We start from the raw sequence: 20562 nt of genomic DNA on the forward strand, positions 1-20562 counted from the left end.
TGCAAGTTAGGATATCTCCTAACAGTTACAAGTAAAAAAAAGCTTCTCACGTTTCTTCTTATGTCGCCAAAATGTCTTTAAACTACAGTTTTCTCAACATCAGTCGTGAAAATTAGCGTGCAGTGATGACGTCAGCTTTAATAGCTGTCCAAACAGCTCACAAATCCGGTTTGAGCAAGTAGATATAGAGTCACTGTACAATGTCACGGTGAACATACAATCTTTAGTCGAGAGCTGTCAGATTCTAACAACCCAAGATGTTGTGCGTTATGTGTGTACTTCTTATGTTGAACACCGGCTTTGTGGCGTCTTCGTACAACACATTTTTGAAGAAGTTTGATGTTCAACTGTTGGTGGAACAAGCCGATGAGGTCGATCTTTCCTCGTGGACCGGTATGTATACCTGATACCATGTATGTAGTCTCGATTTAAGGAAGAAGAGAACAGTGGGGTAGATCACACACATGGAGTTGTGCTCGACTGAAATAGGAAATAATACTTATTTATTTGATTTATTTATTTGATTGGTGTTTTACGCCGTACTCAAGAATATTTCACTTATATGACGGCGGCCAGCATTATGGTGGGTGGAAACCGGGCACAGCCCGGGGGAAACCCACGACCATCCGCAGGTTGCTGGCAGACCTTCCCACTTACGGCCGGAGAGGAAGACAGCATGAGCTGGACTTGAACTCACAGCGACCGCATTGGTGAGAGACTCCTGGGTCATTACGCTGCGCTAGCGCGCTAACCGACTGAGCCACGGAGGCCCCTGGAAATAATACGAAACCGTTAGTGTTTCTGTATGTATTGTATTTTGTATTGGAAACATTCTGTTAAAAACACGATAACTGCAACTAGGAAAATTAAATTAAATTTGCCATTTAAAACCTTACCTGCAGGATTACAAGCTGAGCCACTTGAAGAAATAAAGTTATTCACCTGGATTCTAAAGGCCTGCTACCCAGAGCTTTGTTTACACTTGAGGAGCTGTCAACCGAACTTAAGAGAGAAAGATGCGATTCAGATCATGCGAAACCATAAATAAATATACCAAGTTTGTTTATTGCACCAAAAAATGTTAAATGTTAAAATAAGGGTTTAAATTTAAGATTAAGTTCACGGGAATAACTCCAATGTACTTGTTCTTTCCCACTGAAAAGTGTAGTACGCCTTTGTTAAAGGGAACACGATTATCCGAAGCCTCTCACTGATGCGGTCGCTGTGAGTTCAAGCTCAGCTCATGCTGACTTGCTCTTCGGTCGTACGTGGGACATTCATCGTGCAAGTTAAATATTCCTCAACAGAACGTAAAATACCAATGAAAACATTGAATAAATATATAGAGGGGGCATGCAGTGAATCGAATTGTGAGTATATATCGTGCTGAGCCTGCCAGTTTAAACAAAATAAATAATCCATATGAATGAGTAATAATCCAGTAGAAGAGAACTCACCCTGGCATGTGAACATTACAAACTGCAGATGGATAGTTTGATGTCCCATGAATCCAGACGGATTGTTTAAAACATCGAACACGGAAAGGACACAGATCAGAATTTAGTCACCAAACATGAGAAAGTCTACTCCGCTACGATGGAGCCAGCGCTAACCTCACAGCGGTACAAACAGCAGGAAATAATCGCCATACTTCTACAGATAATTATTAGATTATTCCATGCTCGGGTGTGGCTTCCGTCTGCAGTAACACAAGGTAGGGTACTGTAAAGTTACATGCATGGCCTTATTATGCCACAAATTTACAAAATATTGACAAGATCTCGTCAAAAACGCCCTTTGATTACAGGGCACACGACTGTAGTTGTACAAAGCTTTCTAATTCAGCCATATCTTCTAACAGAAAAGACCGGAGGACGAGCCCTACAATATCCCCTCAAAAATCCAAACGAAAAGGATGTCTGGATTTTCACTCTCTGAATGCAGAATTTGTTTAGCTACATCCTTATTTGAAACAGCAGCCTGTGACACGAAGTGAAGGAAGTCGCCAGTAACCTCCTGTAACGGTGACTAAGACACATTTTAGTTTGGCATTTCTATGAGTCACCAACCGTTGTTTCCATGCAGTAAAATTCATGCCTAATTTATTTTTGCCGGTGATAAAACACAAACGATTTACTTGATTGTTAATTTTATCGGCGTTGACAGGCTGTTGTCAACAGTGCAACTCACAATCGGCTGGCCCGACAGCATGGATCTTTGGGTCTAATCCAGCATTGCTCAACTTGGCTATAAAAAATGTATAGCCTGCTAATTGCGACACCGTAACAAATTCTCCACAGCTACTGCCATAATTCGGTGGATATCCAATCGATATCAGAAAAACCAGTCGAGAGCGCATTTGTGTCATCTACGTGGCCGAATTTTGAGCGAAAATCGGTCATCATATCCCGCAGTTGCTATGCTGTGCACGATTTTCCCCGTTCTAATACAACTCCGGTAGCCTATCTTTCAAAGTATTTCTTATAAAACTGTTCAACTTATATTATTTTCATGGTGCTTATAAAGAGGTGTACATGTAGGGGTACATTGGGTAGGCCTAATGCATGGATTGGGCTATACTTTGCAGGGCTTTTCAATGCATAATCGAGGGAGGTATGCACAGCATGACGTCACCCGGCCAGGGTTCCGGGATCGACAAGATAGAGAGAGGGTTCAACTTCAATGATTTTTGCTTTTTTAATGTAACTGGATAAAATGCACCTTACGGGTTAACACAGCATAACTATTATGTTTAGGGAAAATTTAGTGTGAAAATAAAGTCGTTGGAGTTCTTTTAAAGCACTGACTGGCTGTGACTATGTTGACCAATAAGTGGTCCGGCGTTCGAATCCAGACTTCACTGTTTTGGTCCGTTAGTCCTTCCAAAAACCTGATGTCATCCCATAGACATATGGTAACTCGTACTTATTTCTCAGTGGATAACAGAAAGACAAGATAATATTATGATTAGCACAGCCCTAATTTTCGTTTGAGAAGAAAGATGGCAATATCGGATTTCGGTAAAAATGTGGGCTACCTTGTGTGGAGCAGAAACATTACAAAAACTGTGACGGACAGCTACACCAATAAAGGCTGGTTAAGAACTCATGTTTTCTGATAAACGGTAAGGCCTTACCTTTTCTCCGTGATGTTTCTCCAAACGGGATCATGGAATAGATATAGTGTCCCGCCCAGTTTTGTTAGTTCTCACATCGACAGGGACAGTTACAGTACTGTATTTGGCGTAATTCCAGTAAATCATTCAGTTATGGTTTTGTCCAGAATTCGTCATCATAGGCTGATATTGTACAGGTCAAGTGTTTTTGTGTACATATGTTTGGAGAGTATCACCAAGATCGACGTTTCGTGCATTGAACGACGTTTTGGCAATTGCAATTTTTATCACGCCAGGATTTTTTTTCAGATCACAGCAATTCTCTCGAGTGCGCATATCCTACCGATTGTACAGTAATACAGCAATGCAACCACACAAAGAGCGGCGTGTACCAAGTGTTTCCGTTCGGAGTGGGAAAAGGCTTCCTTGTGTACTGTGACATGGTGACGCAGGGCGGTGGGTGGCTGGTGAGTTTGTAAATAGGGATAACAAAATGACAAACCTGTAACTCTCGTCATGAATTACGACAGATATACGAATGTCTACTACGACGCCCAGATCTAAGTCTGATAGACAATTCTAAACAGTTGGATGCCGTTTTAGAGATAAGTACGACACGAGTTTTAGGCCGTAAGTGGTAATAATTTTAAACAAAATACATAGAAATGTAGTTAGGTCCGTGCTCTGTAATGCTGCCTGCCACACATTAAACAGAGTTTCAACAAGTTAACTTGATTTTTTTTTTCATTCATTTAATTTTTTACGCCGGATTTATGAAGAAGAAAACTAGCGTACCTTAAAATGTTTCTGAAACAAAAACTCCTGGCCTAAGGCCAGTAAGAACTAGAAACATCTGAGGCCAAACCGTCAGACAACACGTAGTTTAGATTGTAATGAATTCATTTTCTTAGGTATGTTGTCTAATCTGTAGCAGACCAGATCACCCGGGCCGTAAAGGAATAAATAATATTCTCAAAGGAATAATCTCATGTGTAGGTCGACATCGTTATAGTCTATAGCTCTGCACCTCACTGCTAATTAACTATGTCAGTCCGGGAAATAAGCGCATTTGCGTTGAATGACGTGGCCAATGGTTAAAAAGGGTGGGGTCCAATGATTACCGTCCCCCAGCTCTTACCAGCTGCGTCTGTTGGACTATTGAACGAATGATTAACGATAGGTTTTTTTGGTTTCTTGAAGCCAACAAATTTTTATCTAATATTCAATGTGGTTTTCGTCAAGGTTGATCTACTTTAGATTACCCTGTTCGATTTAAAACTTTTATTCGTAATGGTTTTATTAATAATGAATATGTGGTGTCGATATTTTTCAACCTTGAAAAGGCCGGATACCACATGGAAATATAGTACTTTAAAAGATTTTTTTGATATGGGGTTAACGGGTCGCTTACCTTTATTTATATTTTAATTTTTATCTCATCGATAGTTTAAGGGAAGGGTGGGGCCCACTCTCTCGGACTCTCGGTAGCAGGAGATAGATGTGCCCCAGGGCAGTAACCTTTCACCAACACTGTTTAGCATAAAATTAATAGTTTGTTTAAAACATTGACACCTGGCACTGAGGGTTCATGAAATAGAGATGATTTCCTTATATGCTATCGTGCTAAAATATCAATTACATCGAGCGGCAACTGCAGTTTGTCTCAGTAATATCGAGAAATGGGCAGTTCCCGAAGGTTTTAGATTTTCTACGTCTGAAACTGTCGGTATGCATTTTTGTAATACACGAAAATTCCATCTAGACCCTTAACTTAACTTGTATGGTAAACCACTATGGATCCATTATTTACGGTTCCGCTAGGCAGTCGTATGTTCAACTGATGAGTCCGGTCCATCACCAAGGTATGAGGCTCAGCCTTGGTGATTTTAGATCCTCACCAGTAGAGAGTTTATAGTTAGAGTCTGACGAACCGTCTTTACATCACGGGCGTACAAAGCTGAACCTTCAGTATGCTTCAAAGCTTAAAACTCACTCAACAAATCCTGCCTATGCCTGTGTTTTCAATACATTATATGTAGACAAATATAAGAAATGTCCCAAAAGATCGCCTCGTTTGGTCTTCGTGTTCGAGACGGTATTCTGGAAGCCGGCATCAAGCCTGATGACATAGATCCAGAGACTTTTCCAGAGTCTACTCCATGGCTACTTCCACAACTTAAATTGATACTCGATTTAGGTTGACATGATAAATTAGATACAAACACTCTGATAATTCAGCAAAAATATGTTAAAATTAAGGCTATTTATATGGATTATAGATTTATATATACTGACGGGTCGAAGGGTGAGGACAAGAATGCGGCTGCAACTGTCTTAGAACCTCTAACTGTCTTGCAACCTTTCCAATCTTTTCTGCATTGGCCAGGGCTATTCTCCTGGCCTTATCATATGTTTCTTCTGGGCGTGCTCAGAGGGCTGTGATATGCAGAGACTCGCTTGCTTGCCTTTTGGCAATTGGGAACAAAAAATTTAAAAAATCCGTTTATCTTTCAAATTTTAGCCGTACATAGACAACTAATCAAAAGAGGTAAAAATAGTATATTCTCCTTGATACCAAGTCATGTTGATATCCATCCAAAAACAGTTGCAGACAGGGAGGCGAAAGCTGCCCTCAATAAACCCATATCTAAGATTAAATTTTCTTATACTGATTTTAAGTCTAATATGCTTAAATATATTCGTCTCCATTGGCAGGGTGAAAGGGACTTCAAAACAAACTACATGCCATTCATCCTGTCATTGGCTGTAATTCTTATCCTCTTGGAATGTCTCGTAGAGACGAAGTAGTTTTAACAAGATGCCGTGTTGGAAATTCTCGTCTAACACACAGTTTTAACGGGTTTTAAACACGTCTGTCCTTTTCATTGATTTATATGTTCACATTCTCTTCTTGAAACCCATATACTGATTCATAGATTAAAACATGTTCTAGGAACGATATGGTTGAAAAATTGCCAAGGTGGCGTAAAGCCATAATCATTCATTCATTCATTCTGTTTGGTTAATGGTAAGCTTGATGTTAACTGACATTCCAGGTGTTCCAAAGACGACAAGACGGCTCTGTTGACTTCTATCGTAACTGGCAGAGTTACACCGATGGCTTTGGTAACCTCTACGGGGAGTTCTGGTTGGGTAAGTTACCTTAGACCAGGTGAAGTGTCATGCAGTAAATTTTACTTAACTCAATTTAATAGCATCAAGTTTACATCACGGTAACGATAGATGTTTCCTTGTTAACTGGCTTTGGCGGGAAGTATGTTTTACTATATTATTCTTTTTGTTTATTTGACCACAGTCAGCATTATGGTGGGGGAGCCGAACACAGCATAAGGGAAACTATTCTAGATATATACCAGTAGAACAATTCGTATAATATATGAAATACTGTTCTTGTACTATGTATAAAATCCTTAACCCAGTCTAAGAAGGAAACCGACAAGTGATCTTATGACCAATAAATTTGCAAAATAAGGTACATGAAGTGACTTAGCAGTCATTAGTTTTCAGCGTTGCAGAGAATAGAGTCGATTTTCTAGGCATCGATATTGTCAGTATCTCATTCGCACTTTAATTGCAACTGCTCAAGAAATTATTATGTCGAACAATAAACCTAAGTGTTTAGGCAGCGTTAGAAATCAATGCGTCGAACCAGCCGTCGTGTACCAGCCGTCAACCAGTAAGGACGTTCAATGTCAATAATCGCAAGGCCAATTCCCCAAAACGACTCTGCTATTCGTACATGCATGCTGCATATAACAATGGACTCTAATGATCTGATCGACCAGCTGCTGACGGAGGTGCCGGCCACGAGTGTTCTTCCAAGGCCCGCCAGGAGGATTCTTCCAGGACAGGCCACAAGGGTTCTTCAAACGACACACACGCCCCTACGGATACGTCGTCTGATTAGAAGAATCGGCACAGTCAAGGGATACGCTAGCTCTTGCGTCAGGCGGGCAGTCCAAGCGATACCTGGGAAAACAAGTAACGGCCGAGAAAATTGACACTATGAGCGATGAGCACATCAAGAAGCTGTACTCCCCATATGAAGCTCGTCTTGGGGCTCAAATGACGAAGACTCTCGGGGAAGCCGCATTGCGATTCTATTCAAGGGAGGTCAGCATGCCACCCGAGAATCGTCCCAAGCTCGTAGCAGAGGTCGAAACCGACTTATATGTCGAACATGAGCTTAAAAGTGCTACTTGTGGGCTGTACCACAGCTATAGCATGTATTTAGCCCTGTTAACCAAGGTGCTGACCACTGCTAAGCATTGTTCATTTGAACACAGGTGCCCTCGAAATATGTCGTGTGATGACCAACAAGATGAGTACAGAGACTGTTACTGATAACCAGCAGGAGGAATAGCGGGTGACAATGGCGAACAGAAGTCCTGTGCCACCAAGTGACAAAAGTGCCACTCATCTCAAAAGAATCGCTCCGGGACAGGTTGATGCTGCCAAGGCGGAAAAGCCCATGGATGAACTTTGCTAAGCTAAAGCTTCTTAGCTACGGAGCGGAACGGCCGATGATCTCCCCAAAGATTTTGCCTCAGTGCATGCTGTCGGTACACCAAAGACGAATGCCAGCCTCAAGAATGCTCTACGGGGCGCTGTTGTTCCTGCGCCAAGGGCGTAAAGAAGTCACTACTGTGACAGCCATTGGGTTCACGCGATCCACAGACTCAGCAAGTACATCATTTAAAGGCTCGTCGCGACCCTTTGTCTATGCAGTGATCTAGTAGCGATGTTTTCTCCCATCAGTGATGGAAAGGTGCTGGCCAAAACGGCCTACCACGCAGCAGATGTCACTCCCCTGGCTTCTGGGTACGCGTGTCTAGGCAAGATCTTCTTGAAATGACCCATGACAAAGCTAGACACCACAGCCCAAGACATGGGAATGGTTAATGTTGATGTCCGCCTGGCTATAGTGTCGAAGGACATGCTAATTAAACAGGGGATCCTCCCTTCGGATATTGTGTGGTATCAATGTCCTCGATCACCATGATGATGGGCGGCGCGCTCGTAAACGCTCTGGTCTTAGGCTCAAACTATCTCTCCACGATGCTAAGGTCCTGAGGTGTAGACGAGGAGCGGAAGCGCCATGACAAGGCAAAAGAACAGTTCCAAGCCACCCAGGCAGCCCGAAAACGAACTGAGCCCTTAAACTGGATAAATGAAGTAGTCTAAACTTTACGGGATGTCGCCGCTGCAATCCGCGAGTACGCTGCGGTCAGGGGCAAACCACTTTTACCCAATGCACACAAAGCACTGCAGGGAACCGTAGCACAGTTCCTCAATTTCTATGTGCCGTCAGAAGACCAAAAGCTTTGGGAGATTACCTTCGTTATCCTGGCACTGTGCTTGGTAAGCCTTGCCAGTTATAGGACAGCTAGATCCAAAAAAGCACGCTGCGACAATGGTAGTGGCCTACAAACTAGTCAAGTAAAGAGACCGTGTTTTATCGCCGGAAGGCGTTTGGGGCCTTAGTGCCGACACAAACTTAGTAGTGAAGTGGGCAATTTTTTTTTTTTGCGTTCTCTTGATAGATCAGACCGTGCAATGATGGGTTTGCCCGAAAATCTATACTTCGCGATGCGTCGCCAATTTGCTGGTCGCCACAGGATTCCCGGCCCTCCGGCTAATGCGATGATTGATAGCGCGCAAAAGTCGCTCGACCTCTGGCGACAGGAGGAAAAGGCCATGATGTGTTTCCCACATCGGTGCTGGCGGGTACGAGCAATCGCCGAGCGGCGACCGGGCGGCTGCCTGAGCCTGTGGCTTCCACTTGTTTGAGATTGGTTGCACTGCGTGAATATGACGCAAGCCATGTACCCCAGCAGTAAGACAACCGCTCGCCCCGCCAGTATATACTCTAGCCCAAAGTGCCACTGGAAAGGGCTCGCAGCCATTAAGAATCATTAAGAACAGAGGCTCCCTTCATGGGTTGGTGTTTGCTATCTCTACCAGCCCGGCGAGCTGCGCGACTAATCCTGTGTGGTCCCTGAATGTGTACCGACTCTGGCGCTCTGTAAAAACTTTTTGAGGTGCCACCGGACACTCGGTTTTCACCAGATGAGGTCCTACAGCGTTGCTACGAGCTCATCTATGTAATCGTTAAATTCAACTGTGTCCACTGGAAGGGCATTTTGGTATCCATACGCCAGCGTGTCCACCCATTTTCAGCTATCCAGCGCTTGGAGTCGAAGGGTGAGAGCGATACCTTATTCAGATACCCCGTACCCCGTAGATGCGATGGCGCTCTGACTGCAGGACATCCATGCCATGGCGGAAGCTCTGCTTTTTGTAGAGAGCCTCTTTGTCCTGCTCCTGTCTGATATTCTCCACGGTGGCCTTTTTGAAACCTCTGGCTTTTTTAAGTTGTGGCCGCTGGTCTCAAGAATGCTGTACATCTTTGGGCGCAGGCCGATGTAATTGGCTATTGGACCTCCAGCACACCCATCCTTCTTCTTACCCAACACCTTCTTGTTCGGCATGCTTTGCAGTGAGTGGTCTTTTGGGTAGTCAGACGTCTCAGGTCTGTCTGGGGTCTGCATGTCTGTCCATATCCATGTGCACATCGTCTGTCTGGATCTCAAGGAGCAGGTTCTGTGTCAGTGTAAAGGAGTTGGCAATGCTCTCCGTACTGAACCTCCATCTGGTTGTGGTAGAAGTCATACATCAGGTGTTTGGAGAGGTCCAGGATGCGGCTGAGCACTTGGTGGAGTGTTTGCTTGTTGAGTTGAATGCGATTACTTTTCACGAGATTCTTGATCTGAGAATGCTTCTTAAGGAACTGTTGCTTTCGCATTTTGATGCGACAGTGACCATGCCACACCTAAGTGCTGATGAACGTCAAAGAGACATCGGCACATTGAGGCAGGTTGGAACGTCTCAGGTGTCGCCATACATTGTGGTACTCAGGAGTCCATCATATACAGACTGCATCACCCCTACCAGCGGACGCCCTCGTGTGACGTCAAACCATCAAGATCGCTTCATTGTCAATTCCCATCGTCGGAATCGATTCCTGCAAGCAGCCACTACAGCTCAAAACACAGTTGGAACAACTGTTTGCGTTGCCGTCCACCTTATGTTGGTTCACGTTTGATTCCATGTCACAGACGTACTCGACTTAACTGGGCCGCAGGTCATCGGAACTGGCGCAATGGGCAATGGAAGAATATCGTCCTTCAGATGAAAGTAGATTTTGCATAAACGCAGTGGACGGCCGAGGTCCAGTGATCCATGTGTATTGTAGAATGACCGTTGGGGAGAGCCTTCCGTCATGCTTTGGGGAACAATGTGCTGGGTACGTTACGGTCCGCCTGTGATCTTCCAAAACAATCGACAAGGATGTGGTACAGGCGTCACCGCGCAGCGTTACGTCGATGAAGTGTAGAGGCCTGTACTCTTTCTATTTTTTGTTTCAAGACGCAATCTTGTTCTAAAGCAAGATAATGCAAGAATGGTGTATAAAAGCTTTATATATCAAGGCGTAGCAGTAAGAATTCGTAACAACAGTGTAAATCAATAGTTGCTGCAATTTGCAGCTTTGTGGAAAACGCCGAAGCAAATATTAAAAAGAATAATAATCCTGGTAAGTAAGCATTCAGTTGGAAGCTAGTTGATAAGTGATGTGCCTGTTGGTGGGACAAACAATTGATCACCACTTGTTGACTGTGGACAATATGAATTAGATGAGAGTAAAACCAAACAGTGATATTCGCGGGTAATGTGGACGGTTCCCACATTCACCGGTGTTGCTGGCAACACAAAACTGCGTGTTTGAGAGCTCCAGTAACATATTGGAGTGTACTACTTATTATCAGTTAATTAAAGACCATCCGAAGGGTGATCAGTAGATGAAAACTGTACTGAGCACACTGGTATTACGCTTAGGTGAAGGATGTCAGCGGCTTTAAACTTTATGGTATTTGTTTGAAACTTTGGAATGGCTGGTTATTGTTTGCTATCGACTGGCTGAAAACGACTCAACAGATGAACCTGTATATCAAAGAGGGATTCTCTAATCCAGAATGACTACGATACATGGAGTATTCCTATAATTGAAAATGCTCAATGCTAGTCTACTGCCATATAAACCAACAATATCTTTTAAACAGCCTTAGTTAACATAAGAATGCAGTTCACCTCAGTTAAAAACTACAGATTAAAAGTGAAATCTTTATCGCAAGCGTTTTTGACTTCCACTGCGAAGACCTCGCTGTAACATTTTATTTCCATTTGCTGTCTTACCAACACACAGCTGAAACTATTTTCCGGGTTTTCAATGTAAACGTGAAATCTGATCTCTACAGCAGCAGAATAAATATGCCACAGTGAACATATTTGCCCAATAAGAAATTTTTAGCAAAACCAGTTTGGCTTAAATTGCGATCACATCTGTCAGACATCTTGACGACATTAACAATGTAACATAATATGCCGAAGAGATAAAATACGATGAACTGCATGCCACAAACAGCGCTTTGCAAGGTAATTCCCACAAATACAGTAGTCTGTCAAAACCATCCAATTTTGTCTCCCCAGGCCTGCAGAAGATTCACCTCCTGACCTCTCAGGCGCACTTTGAACTCCTCGTGAATATGAGAAGCTACACCCTGGGAAAGGGTTACGCTTCCTACAGCAGATTCCGTGTGGCAGACGAGTCTCAGAGCTTCCGACTCTTACTGGGCACGTTCAACGGGAATGCCGGTTAGTTGACCGACATGTTTTTTTGAGAGAAACATAAGATTAGAAAATAAATTTAAGCACATAGCAACTAAAATGGCAAAAATTATTTTGAAAAGTTTCAACTAAGCGTGAAAAATACGTTGGCGACTGTAGGAAAGATGATGGACAAACTCTGGGCGAAAGATGGAAGAGAAGTTACCAAAATTAAAAATATTCTTGATCATAGAAAAAAGTAAGGTGGGTGAGAAGAAAAAAATAGTCACCGAGGGAGGAAGAGGGGAGAAATTTTGGCGGCTGATTATCCTCAAAACTGAAAATATTGTCCGACACCCTAAGTACACACTCTAAATTTGGGTCTGAATTTTGACCTCATAGTTGCAATAGGACAATGTATGATTTGTTTATAGACATCACAAATACATGTAGTAGGACTCAGATAGGCCCAAAAATTGATAAATTTTACTCTGTAGACCTATTCATGCTAGCTGTTTATTTCGAATATATCAATATATTGATGACTTCTGGTCATCTTTGGTGGTTTTTATGTTAGATCACATTATGTGATATACACTGTACTTGTGATGTACCTTGTACGTGTGTCAGTATCACTAGTGATACCCTGATCATGTACAACACTAAAATGTCTATATACATTTGTGGTGACGGTAACCATGAACCACTATTCTATCAGATATCGGAACAACCAATACAATTTTGATTACAATGCTGGCTTGAGCCAGGTAATTCTTGTTAGGAAAGAAATGCGACCACGTATCTTTTGGTTGATTCGACTCCTCCCCGCAACTCCCACCCCACCCCACCCACTACCCACCCCACCTCCTAAAAAAACTGTTACTTGCGTTACTTTGACCCCATACTACTGACGAAGGAAAATCTGATCCTAAATTATACGGTCACTTCGACTCTTTACTTTTGATCAGCCGATTTTAGGGATTGGGCTTATGTGGATAGTGTCTGGCGACCAACTGTGTCCAGAATTTTCAACCATTTAATTTGTTCTCTCAGGTGACTCCTTGGCTTACCATAACGGTTTGGGGTTTTCAACATATGACCGAGACAGAGACTACAACGAGGCAAGCTGTGCTAAGGTATATAAAGGGGGCTGGTGGTACAATACTTGTCATCAGTCCAATCTCAATGGACGTTATGTTCATGTGAAGGAGAAATCCACAATAAATTCTGCATCTATCACGTGGTCCAGATGGTCGTCTAAACATCTCCCTCTTCAGTTCAGCGAGATGAAGATACGCCCGGTGAAAATCCACTAAAGAGACAATACTGTTGGTTGTTTAAAAATTATGGGCGAAAATAGATTAAAAGTTCTTGGTAATCGTTCCTGTTAAGCATTCACTTGATCTTTCTTTTTTTCTGTTTTTCGTCTTGTTTTAACGTTTGCAAATGATTTTAATGCCAAAAATGTTTAGAGGAGAAAAAAACTTTAAAAAAATGACACTACAGGTTGAAAAGAGCACATTTTTTCTATCTGATTGTGCATGTTGCATAATTTTGCGATTTTTCCTCACCATACATGTAAAGCCTGAAAACGGCAAAGCTTGCATAAATCACTGAGTCCATCGCGTCCACCATCTTTAACACCCTGTAATTTATGCTGGGGATGTGTTGCCTCTCAACCAATGAGAGTCGTTAAAACCGCCGGCTTGTTCGTGTAAACTCGGAACCTACGTCCAAAATCGGTTTTCCAATCGTCATGCGGAAAACGAACTGTTCTGTTCGCCTGTGGGTGCGCATATCCAACCACGCACGAAAGAGAACCAGTTTTCCTCGATGGGCGGTGAAGGTGTTTCAGAGCGCCAGGTGGAACTGAATCCGGTCAGACAAAGAATTGACGTTACTACAAGTGTGTAAAGTCGTCTAATAGGAGTGAGTGTTTGGGGTATAATGCCATACGTAACAAGTTTTCAGTCATATGACAATGAAGGAGTCCACAGATTGCGTGCAATGTGCCACATTGTTCCAGGACGGATATCAACGTCTCTTTTATGTAGTGCCGCTTCACTCAGACAACTTTCCGAAGATAAGTAAGGTGTCTCAACCGAAGCATTATACTTAAACGGGTCAACCAGTCGTTCCTCTATCCTCGTTATGCTGAGCGCCAAGCGAAAAAGTCACAAATTCCCCTTTGAAGGTGTTAGGTGTGACCTGACCCAAAACTGACCCTGGATCTACCACGTTTTGAAGCGGGCGCTCTACGAGCTGTGCCATTGGAGCAGGGGCATCTGAAAGGAGGAAGTGGTATTGCCCTTCCTGGTAGCGACGTAGGATATTGGAATGATTTAGAGCCTTGTGTTCGTGGGTTCGAACTCCGCTCTACCGTTCACCAAACGAAGGAGTACTCAGGTGACACAAGCTTTTACCACTCGAACCACTAACACCAAAGTGTGTATTCTTGAAAAATAATCAACTGCTCAGACACCAGCGTGACGTCATATCTGTCCTTTAACAAACAGAGTATATCCGTACCTTCCCGTCACACAGACAAACCACAACTTCACTGCACTCCAAAAATCCATAAATCTCCATACATTGCTCGCTCTATTGCATGGTCGAGAAGCTGTACCCCCCAAACTTGTATCTCCTCTCTAAACAAAGGCACTACAGGAAGATCTACGTCTTTAACAAAGGTACTACAGAAAGACCTAATTTTTAACATAGGCACTACAGGAAGTATCATTTTGGTATAAGCACTTTTTAGGCGTCAACCGTGTGGGTTCTTCAAACCTCTAGACGTCTGACTGAAGGACTAGAGTCGCAGATACGCGTACAGTATAGGGACATCTCCACGCTATTATTCTTCACGCAGATGTAATTGACAGAATTTCATTATATCTATTGTTTAATCTCTTCAGAATAATTACAGACTTCCTGAGTACTGTTCCTCCACATTTCGCCTTTCATTACTTACAACAGTTGTCATTTTATGAAATATGTTTTGTTACAGCAATTTGTAGACGATGGAGTGTTCGCAGTTCTGCATAATTTTTATGTTCATAAAATTCGTTTGCGCAGCTTTAATGTTATTGTATATTAAATGTGATGACATTACAGCCTTTTCAGTAATTCTAAACCAGTGACGTCTAATAAATTGCAGTTAATATCACTGCATTTTGGCACCTAATTCTACTTAAGCCAATATGCTATGGAGTGTGTAATTGGCTTCTATTTAACCATTTACATAAACAGACAAAATCTCTTTTTTAATTGAGATAAACTGACAGTCGGTAATGTGTGACCATTTGTCTCCTATCACACAGTTGTCACCACTCCAGTTTTATTCTCTATGATCCAAGTGTTGAATAATATCGCATATGGATAAAGTAGTTTTAACGATGTGTCGTATTGGGTATTCTCTCTTAACACAAAATTGTATTTCCGATGGCGTTAGTGCTCCTGAACACGACAGCAAACATATCCCTGTTAACTGTGTGATGTTGTCATTACTTAAAGTGTATATATATATATGTGTCATAAGAATATCATGGTCTTTCGGTTTTCACTAAGGTTTAGTTCTTTTAACTGGCTTTTTTAACTTGTCCGTATGTTTTTGGTTCATTTTGAATATTGTTAGATCGAAAACAATTCTCTGCTTCCTGGTGTGCTGTATGTCTTGGACGACCTGGCGTTAAGCCATAGTCCTTTATTCCTTCATTATCCAACTGGAATGGCTTTATAACAACATTTACATTGCCTACAGCATTGTACAACGCCTCTCCTATTTGAGCTGGTCTAGTGCTTTTTCTCCTTCTCCTAGCTTATGGAACTGTTCCGTGCACCTCCTTTCCTCGTGGAAGGAGCTACAGAGAAATCCATGCTGTTATATACATCTTCATCCTCATTAGCCGTCTTGGTTTTCCTCCACAGCTGAGTCTAAAATATCTAAGTGGAAACTCAGGGGAGGTTATTAGACAAACCGTTACTGTTATAATTGTAGGCACATAGATTAGCTGTGCGACAGCGGAGGTAAGACGGCAGAAGCCCTGATAGAAATGGCGCAGAATTACGTGGTGTAACTACAGGGCAACTATAAATTTAATACACTAAATAATTTTAAATTAAGTACACATATATCATACATCGGGATGGCAGGACAATGAAGATCATTCCACGCACCACCAGGACACAGATTGGCCCACCAACGACAATTGCAACAATACGACACAACTACCAAAGCAAAGTCGCCCTCCGGAATAAAACAGCTAATTGAAAATAATTATCCACTATGAAACACATATATTTCAAAAAAAAAATAATAAATGTATGTATGTATGTACATATGTATGTATATATGTATGCTTCGCGCTTTACGTCTTACTTCTAGGATAGAGTCATATGACGAGGAATCATTAGGTGTGTGTACATGTGTCTTCCTCTGGCAGGGCAAGTCCATGCCGCAAAAATGCTCCCTCACACCTTATCCCGAGGATGCTTTGACGTTAGGTTTGGCAAAAATATTGTTCGGCCAATCCAACGTCAGGGTGTGCTCCATTTAAAACCCCGATACGGTCGCCGGGACAGGTTGTCACAGGGAAAAATGAAATATTACATGAGTCTTAATGGACAGACATTTGCAGACACTTATGTTCCTTATCTTTTAGTCTGTCGAATTATCACAAGAACAACGTCCATCGCTCATTACCTAGGGTGTGTGGGCCCTAGATGCCTTGGTAATGCTCAAAGAGAAAGGCTGTACTGACAGTTTCGAGACACCAAGACCTTAAATAAGTATATCCGTTGTTGTCACTGTGGCGATTTTGCACACATGCAATTAGTGTGCTTCTGAATCGGAAGAGTGTAAAATCTGATTGATTATGAATCGTTTGACCCTTCGGCGAATGAAAAACGACAACACGATTAGAATCTATGTCCCAAATCATCAAACACAAGTATTTCAATCAAAACTGGTTTTGATGTGACACAATGGCTTTACGAGTGTTGTTCTGGAGTGAGCAATGTTGAGTGAGTGAGTCAGAGCTTGGGGTTTAACATCGTACTTATGACGACGAAGGAATTCTTCGAGTGCATGTAATGTGCCGCCTTCTTGCATTGCGGATTTTCACCGCTCTGTGATTTAGTGTTGCTTCACTGCGACGCAGCGCTACACTTCTGGCTAAACGCCATGTGAGGAATGTACAATTTCTTCTTTTAAAGTCTTAGGTGTGCCTCGACGATTCAGGATTAACCTAGGATCTACCGCTCCCGAAGCTCTACCAACTGTGCTATCGGACCGGTATTGAAGCAGTGGTTGAAATTACTCAATAAAAACGTCATGTGGTATTTCATAAAGCGTTCTACTGGTGGTGGTCATTGCGTGCAAGCAATCACGATCTGGCCATAAGGGGTACTGTCTTGCACAAGGAATGGCACCATCTTCGCCCGCAGAATATCAGGGGGTTGACAGATGGTATGACGAGGAGGGTTCAGGCTGTTTTCTAGACACACAGTGGATACACACAGCTCCCCTAGGTAAAGGGCTATAGCAACTGATTTCTGTACATAGAATATGCATCGTCTCTAGTGGGAGTGACGGGGATCGTTCGGGCGCTTTACAGTCCTTGATTTTAGATGTGATTTCCAGAGCTAGAAAGTGCTTGGAAATCATGTTTTCTCAAATAAGAGCTTGAAATTTAGAAAACGGTTCTTATTTTTTCTTGATCTCAAGTAGTTTACTACCAACATATATATGTAAAATGCTTGATGGAATTTATGTAGACTGCTGGTCAAAGTGGTCGAACACAAATTAAACCGTCATTCCACACATCGCTGCTAACGGAGGTTAACCACCTGTTAGATGTCGGTCTTGTCAATCTAACACCGCCCTGTTTTTTCCGAAAGTAATACCTTTTTTTGTACATCATTGATCATTGTTATGTTAACTGGAAGTTATATAACCAACTAGTTAGACAGATGAAGATAAACTTCAATCTAACAAATAAAGACTGGTAGCAGTGGGTTGCACATAATGTATAATGCTTTCAAAGCGGGATGACGAGCAGTGGATTGGGAGATCAAGATTTGTCAAGTCTGTACTTTTGATTTAAAGATAATCCCACAAGGTGTGAAGACTGGAAAATCCATCATACCTCTAAAATACTGCATACACAAATGGTTAGAGTATATTCCCGTTGTAGATAGTGCCCAAATTGTCTGGAAATAAACAACCACCGAATATACAATGTCGAATGTCATAAAATCTTTCCATATCAAAGGTAAAGCGGGCGAAACAAAACGAAGATTAAATGACTTGCCTTTTTGGGAGTTTCAGATTACTAATATTTAAGAAAGGAAACAAATACATGTACAGACGAAACATTGCAACATACCGTGCCTTGTATTTACATTTACTTAAATACATGTAGCCAGGATTTTACAAAAGCAGCCTAAATAAGTTGTCTTTCTTTAGCAATTACTTCGTAGGCCTTCATCAAACGCCTGTTTTGTTGGGGATTCATGATGGAAGTCTTGGTGTCCACGTGAGTTTCCTCGCCCAGCGCACCAGCATTGGGAACTGTTTCTTCACAAACTAGTCTAAAGGCCGCAGTTTGTCAGTGTAACACGCTGTAACATAAACACACAGAATGTTGTTCTGCGTCAGTTTTGCCAGTAAACTTTCTCCCTGGTGTGCCTTAATACAGCAACTTAAACTTAACAGCAAGGCTACAAAAAAACTCGCCTGTATGAGACACAAAAACTTCAGCTGAATGCATAAAGAACTGAAATCGTGGATTTGGTAATTTACCGTAGTTAATCAGCGATGGGGCACCCACGACCCCCCTCCCCCCGCCACACACCTCTTGCGTCACTGTACTTTATATCCATATCAATACATACAATACCTGTTAAGATACCAACTCGAGCATTTTGTCTAACCGTGATTCTAATATGCACTTTATAATACGTCAGAAATTCAGTAATTCACGATATTTAATACGCAACAAACCCAATCAACGATGGAATATCCACCAGGTGGTATTGTGCTCTACATGTGTGCAAAGCCTGACCCCAATATCTGCTGTACTTTTATAGATACCACCCTAACATTTTGTTTAAAATTGCTTTCTCTATTATTCGACGCCTTAGGACTTTCTTTGGTTTCTGAAAATATGGGACCATGACCTCGTCCACATGGACACAGACCCCATTACAACTTCCGTCTTTTGGGAGGTACGAAGGTAATTCTATGTATTTTAGGGTGTAAAGTCTTTTTTAGCTTCTGCCGTTCTTGGTGTGCAGGTGCATGCTTGGTATCAAAAAATATATATATGGAAATATATATGAATGGAAATTGTCTAAGGTTTGGGCAGTTATGAGTTTTAATGATAAAAGTTTGAAATTCTGGGCGAGAGGACACAAGGAGACAGGTGGTGATGAGGCTGCGGGTGACATCCCCTTCGCGTTGTTAGGCACCCCTCCCAGCTGCAGGCATGGAAAGGTCCAGATTTTGGCGGTCAGTCTATGTCAGTCTAGGTCAATATCTATGATTTTTACGGCTTCTTTCTCACAGGCTGGGCCAGGTATGTACCAAAGCTTTAGCGCTATAGCGCTAAACATTAACATTGTCGCTTACGGTGACACACTGGGTGGCCACATACCTCAGCATGGACTAGTCCGTGATCTAGGGGCTGAAAGTGTGGGTGCTACTCCAACCAGCCAGGAATGTGACTGTTCCACGCTGGGACTGGTTGCCGCCAACATCAAAACAAAATACCCTAAAATGGCGATTTTATTATTTTTCTTTATAAAATATTATAATGTGCGCATTGCAGTGTTTGGTGTATTTAACTGTTAGTTTATTTTTTTATAAATGCTAAGGATCAACCGATCAACTGATAATTTAAACGTGGACTCCAATGTTATGGAAATATATAATAGGACTACCTGACGAGGCCGTTAACATACAGTTGAACTGCCAACCGAGCATGAATATCGTTACGGACAATGTTCCAACAAAGGCAAAATGTTAATGTCAGTATCATAATTCACGTTTGACAGTAATTAATTTTCACGAAAAACAATAAATCTTAGAAATCATAAATAGTAAAGACAGAAATTCTCATAAAACCCAATTTTTGCTCAGTTATGTTTTTTTTAAACCCAGGTATCGTAAATATCAATCAAAAAAAAAACAAATACATGTAACATCGTTTAACAGCCAACTCGTCTAGGTCAAATCGTCTAATACCTTAGGTGGAATAGTCCATAGTCTATAAGTCAGGCCGCTTAACAATATAGGCTATGTATTGGATATTTTCTATTACTGGTTCCCTTTTATCTGCTTTTGTTTGTATTGTGAACTTGTACCTCATTTTTAAAATCTATATTTCTGGAAAGCTACATATTTACTGTTCAGACTAGAGACCCCGAGTAGCCTTGGAAGCGGAGTTCTGCAGTGCACAACAAGTTATCTCCCCTAACGTCAGCTCGCAAAGCATGAAGAGAAAAGTCAGATAGAGAAGACATTGACATGTGGATACATATACTGTTTTTGTTTTTAATAAAATACCGTTTTACAAATATTTGTATCTGGTTTGAGCCACGTACGCTTTGGTTCCTAAGACTAAAGTACATTTTTATTCCAGAATCAGAAATATTTTCATACTAATGTATATATAAATTTTTCTTACTTCAAAAATATACCATGATAAACATATATTTAATACAAAAGATACTCATCAGATATATTGGTAGTTTATGTTATG

At 41.8% G+C, this 20562-nt stretch overlaps 1 protein-coding gene across 2 annotated transcripts in view; it reads left to right on the plus strand.

The window, feature by feature from the left end:
* The first annotated feature begins 232 nt into the window (after nt 1-232).
* LOC135477639 (fibrinogen C domain-containing protein 1-like) overlaps nt 233-20562 on the plus strand; it is a 51507-nt gene continuing 31177 nt past the window's right edge. The window contains exons 1-5 of one of the 2 annotated variants that reach the window (XM_064757808.1): nt 233-393; nt 3425-3582; nt 6172-6268; nt 11684-11848; nt 12854-15259. In XM_064757808.1, coding sequence (XP_064613878.1) covers nt 258-393; nt 3425-3582; nt 6172-6268; nt 11684-11848; nt 12854-13116 — 819 coding nt within the window. In that variant the 5' untranslated portion in view covers nt 233-257 and the 3' untranslated portion in view covers nt 13117-15259. Of the gene's footprint in view, nt 394-3424; nt 3583-6171; nt 6269-11683; nt 11849-12853; nt 15260-20562 lie in introns of those variants that run through there. The other variant, XM_064757807.1, reaches the window with a different exon arrangement.

Source organism: Liolophura sinensis, chromosome 11 (genome assembly GCF_032854445.1).
Source record: "Liolophura sinensis isolate JHLJ2023 chromosome 11, CUHK_Ljap_v2, whole genome shotgun sequence".
NCBI classification, from domain to species: domain Eukaryota; kingdom Metazoa; phylum Mollusca; class Polyplacophora; order Chitonida; family Chitonidae; genus Liolophura; species Liolophura sinensis.